General features: G+C 29.3%; 1 protein-coding gene across 1 annotated transcript; it reads left to right on the top strand.

The window, feature by feature from the left end:
* On the top strand, positions 1 to 4,474 carry LOC105623061 (glycerophosphodiester phosphodiesterase domain-containing protein 1-like). Its single transcript, XM_012204463.1, has 7 exons — positions 1 to 124; positions 225 to 267; positions 1,742 to 1,923; positions 1,992 to 2,212; positions 3,951 to 4,084; positions 4,173 to 4,290; positions 4,349 to 4,474. Exons 1-7 carry the CDS (start codon positions 1 to 3, stop codon positions 4,472 to 4,474), a joined length of 948 nt encoding a protein of 315 aa, XP_012059853.1.
* The last annotated feature ends 166 nt before the right edge of the window (positions 4,475 to 4,640 follow it).

The following is a 4,640-nucleotide window of genomic DNA, read 5'->3' on the forward strand; positions in this document are numbered from 1 at the left end:
ATGTTGTTGTATACGTTGATCGGTGGCTACATGCTGACCTCGATGATACTATTTAAGTACCCCACCCTGCTGCATAAAAAGAAGAAGGTGAAGTTTTTGTGTCAGCACATTAGCCATCGGGGCGGTAAGTCATCCTTGCGTTCCTCCCTTTGTTTACCATCCGCAAATTTGTAGAATTTTGCGATGAATTTTATTAATTTATTCTTACGTATGAATCGTTTTAGGTGCCGGCGAGAGTTATGAAAATACGATGTGCGCGTTCAAACGGTTAGTGCAAATATTGTTTACTCAAGACTCCCCTTCATCCAAGACTGCGAAAATATATTGTCAACCTGTGCTAATTGCTGTGATATTTAATCACCATATATATTACATGGCAGCATGAAGTAAAAATGTTTACATGTGATTTCACTTTAAATACTTAACTAAAAGTAATATAGTAAGGAAAATTTAATGTTTTTTGTTTTATATCAATTTTCGTGTCCTCACTTTTACATTGATATTTTGAATTCTTATAACATTTATTTTTAATATATAAAAATTTATATGGTGTATATATTTGTAGCATAAAATGATAAAAGAAATTTATTTCAATATGAGTTATTAATTTCTATATAATGTAATTTATTTATTTATTTATATACAAGTAAGAAAAGAAAATCAAAATAATGTTTTTATCAATTTATATAACTTGAAAAAAGTAAGATACAAATGTATCTAATAATACACAAGGTATCCCATTTTAATCGATCATCTCAAATATCTCTTGAACAATGCATTTTATGGAAAAAGTTTCAAATAAAAGTTTTGAGACTTCGAGGGAGACATAAGATGGTACCATTGACTTGTCTTTGGGTGACATCAAGGTGAGAGCAAGATCATTTTGAATTTTTTAAATGGAACTCTCCATTTTTTGTTACATATTTTTGTAGCTTACTTGAGTTAACTTACCTTGAGAGTTTTCCAACACTATAATTAAGTTCATTTTCATTAAATACTTCTCGAATTATAAGGCTTGCAAGTTACAGCACCGCTGGCATCACCATTATCCAAGGTATCGGTGTCCGACCGACAGCTAAAACCTCTTGAATGTTATTCAAAATCATGATCTGAATAACATTGGTCAAGATCAAGTCTATTGGAGATTGTTCCTCTTATTTTCATTTTTGCACTAAATTCATTTCTACGTAAAAACTTGACTCTTGACTAATATTATCCAGGTCGTGATCCTGAACAATATTCAAGAAGTTTTAGTCATCGATCAAACACCTTGGGTAATACTAATACTGACAATACTGTCTTTCAAGTCTTTCAAGCCTTTCAAGCCTAACTCGCAAAATACTTAATGAAAATGAATTTAATAATAGTGTTTTGGAAAACACTATTATTAAGTTACAAGCTACAAGAATATGTAATGAAAAATTGGGGGTTTCATTTAAAAAATTCAAAGTGACGAAGTTCCAAAACTTTGTCTAAAATATTTTTCCTTAAAATGCACTGTTCAAGAGATATTTGAGGTGATCGATTAAAATGAGACACCCTGTATGTATGTATATATATATATATATTTTTTTTTTTTCATTGGATTAAAATATTCTCTTGACTATCTTAATATTTATTTGATCATGTCTGCTGATTAATATTTGTGATTATAAATAAAATTGATTAAAATTATGCCAATATCATATTTTATCAATTGTATACGTAAGTAAGAAATCAATATCTTTGCTTGCAATTGCAGAGCAGTGGGTATCGGAACACAAATGTTGGAATTAGATTGTCATCTTACAAGAGATGGCGAAGTAGTAGTCTCTCATGATCAGAATCTTTTACGCAGTACTGGTATAGATAAGAATATCGCTGAATTGGATTACAAGGATTTACCACTTTTAAAGCAATGTTTACCAATTGATTTTGATCCAGGTATTGTTATTTATTATTTAAAAAAACAACTTAACGAACAGAATTATTTAAGAACTATAGTTGAACAGATGTGGAATATGTCGGTTCGGCAAAGGAAGAGGATCGACGATTTGCATTGTTACGAGAAGTATTTGAAGCATTCCCCAATATCCCCATTAACATTGATATTAAGATCAATAATGATCGGCTTATATCGAAAGTTTCCGATCTTATAAAAGAATTCAATAGAGAAGAATATACAGTTTGGGGAAACTTTAGTGATGAAGTTACACAGAAATGTTATAAAATGGTATGTTAATACCTATTAAGCTTCTGTAAAGATCAAATTAATACATTTTGAAAGAATTGAAATAATACTTCGTAAAAAATGTAGTAATAATAATAATTTTGAAACTGAAACTTGCTAAGATTTTTGTGCTATTATAAATGCTGATATTTAATATTTAAACATATACAGGATAGTAAATACTCTAAAAAATTTTAAAGGATCCTCCTACAAATTCAAAAGAAAACTTCATATGACCATATTTTCCAAAATTTTGGGGAAAAACGAAACTTTTCTTCAATTTTGACATCCTGAATTTTTAAAATTAAGCCGGTTCGATATAAGATTATATGAAATTTTATGAAGTTTTCATCTTGAATATTGAGTACTTAGTATCTATTTCGTATAAAGAATGCCGTACAATCCTTATGAAAAATGACATTCGGCGAAATTGGAGGGTTATAACTTCGCTATTTTATAGTGTATGTGATGCTGATTAAAAGTTAATATTATTACATTTTCGCAATTATAATATAATAATTAATATTATTACAATCTTCGCAAAAATTAAATTGTTTTATTTTTGTTGTATTGTTTTTATTTAAAGTCAGATAAAATTTCTAAATCGTACGTATTTAGTTAATCCTTGCATAGATCAAATGTATCATAAATGTGAGAGTAGAAAAAAGTATTTTTACATTTTTTTATGAGAACACGTTTTGACGATTGCTTTCATTTCCAATAAAGTGGAAGAAGAGATATTGAAGACAAAATTTTCGACTAAAATAACAAACGTTTATAAATCGATTTTTTGTATATTTGCAAATAAGATAAATAAAATATATTTTAAAACGTATATCTTATTTGCAAAAACTGATTTATAAATAAAGATATATTTTAATAGGAAATTTTTTCAATATTTCTCTCCTCGCTTTACTGGAGGTGAAAGGATGGAATTGAAAGTTCGAATTATTAAAATACTTTCATTTCATTTAAAAAAAAATTATTTTTTTTATTCTCATATTTTTAAGATGTTTTACTATTAGAAGTAATAATCAAATACATAGAATTTGTGAATTTTGTCTGTCTGAAGAAGTTGAATGATTTATTTGCAGAGATCATAGCAATGTTAATTATTTTTTTTTATGGAAGAAACTTTCAAAAAGCACTCCTGATTATGTTGCGTCTCCTCTCCCTCAACAGAACAGATGATCTCCTCGTTTCCTGAGGAAGCAGTTGGTCCAATCCCGCGAAATTAATGCAGCTTTCTGTGCAGGGGCTGTGTTGAATTTTTATTCACTAAAATTTCTGTCGTAGTCATTCTCCAGAATAAAGAGGGAAGGGCACCGGAAACTCACAAGTATTATGCAATATCCTAATTGTGTGTCGAATATATTGTCCTCCTTTAGAGGAAGGGCGGAGAAGTTCCAGAGAGATCTCTTTTTAATCTTATTCTCTTCGGATCGTCCCAGAAATACGATAGAGTGCGAGCCATTACACTTCATCACTCCTATACGCAAGGACTAGACAGACAGATGTGTCTGCCTACCTACATCTGGTGGCTTTGCCCGGATAGCTCGGTGGGAACTACGACTATTCGTGAGGGATATTAACTTTTGATCAATACTAGATAAACTATAAAATAGAGCCAATTTCGCTGTAAACCATTTTCCAGAAAAATATGTGACTTCCTTTATGCTACATCCTTTATGCTTTATGTTAATTTTTTTGCTATTTTTAAGAATCTTGATTTTTGTTGTAGAATCCAAATGTAAATTTACTGTTTTCAATGCAACGTGTAGCAATGTTGATTCTTCTCATGTATACTGGCTTGTTACCATTTGTACCACTAAAGGAAACACACCTTGAAATTTTCTTACCTTCAATTTATTTGCGGTAATATAATTGGAATTTTTATGTCTTTGTAATTACAATGGAATTACGGAAAGAAACATTTCTTATAAAAAAGTTCTTTTGATTCTAGAAGAAAAGGAGAACCGAGTCCAACATTTTTACCACTGGAAAAGTTGGTAGTACGTACGATTAATGTACTATTAGTGAGGCCATGTTTATTTAATCATTTAAGAGCACGAGGTATACATGTAAGTATATATAATTGATCATCTGATTGATTTTTAATCGACTTATATTTTCTTATAGGTTTATTTTTGGGTCTTGAATAAAGATGAAGAATTCGAAAGAGCATTTAATTTGGGAGCAACTGGTGTAATGACAGATTATCCAACAAGATTAAAATTATTTTTAAAGAAACGTACAATAGAATGAACCGGATAGATTTCTAAATAGTCACAGATAACACAAATTATTAAAAAATTTACGAAGTTATTTATCTGGGAAGAGATATCTGCCACGATAAGCCAGAAGATGTATATATATATATATATATGTATATATATATATATATATATATATATATATATAATAAAATAAA

The sequence above is a fragment of the Atta cephalotes genome (genome assembly GCF_000143395.1).
Source record: "Atta cephalotes unplaced genomic scaffold scaffold00052, whole genome shotgun sequence".
Lineage (NCBI taxonomy): Eukaryota > Metazoa > Arthropoda > Insecta > Hymenoptera > Formicidae > Atta > Atta cephalotes.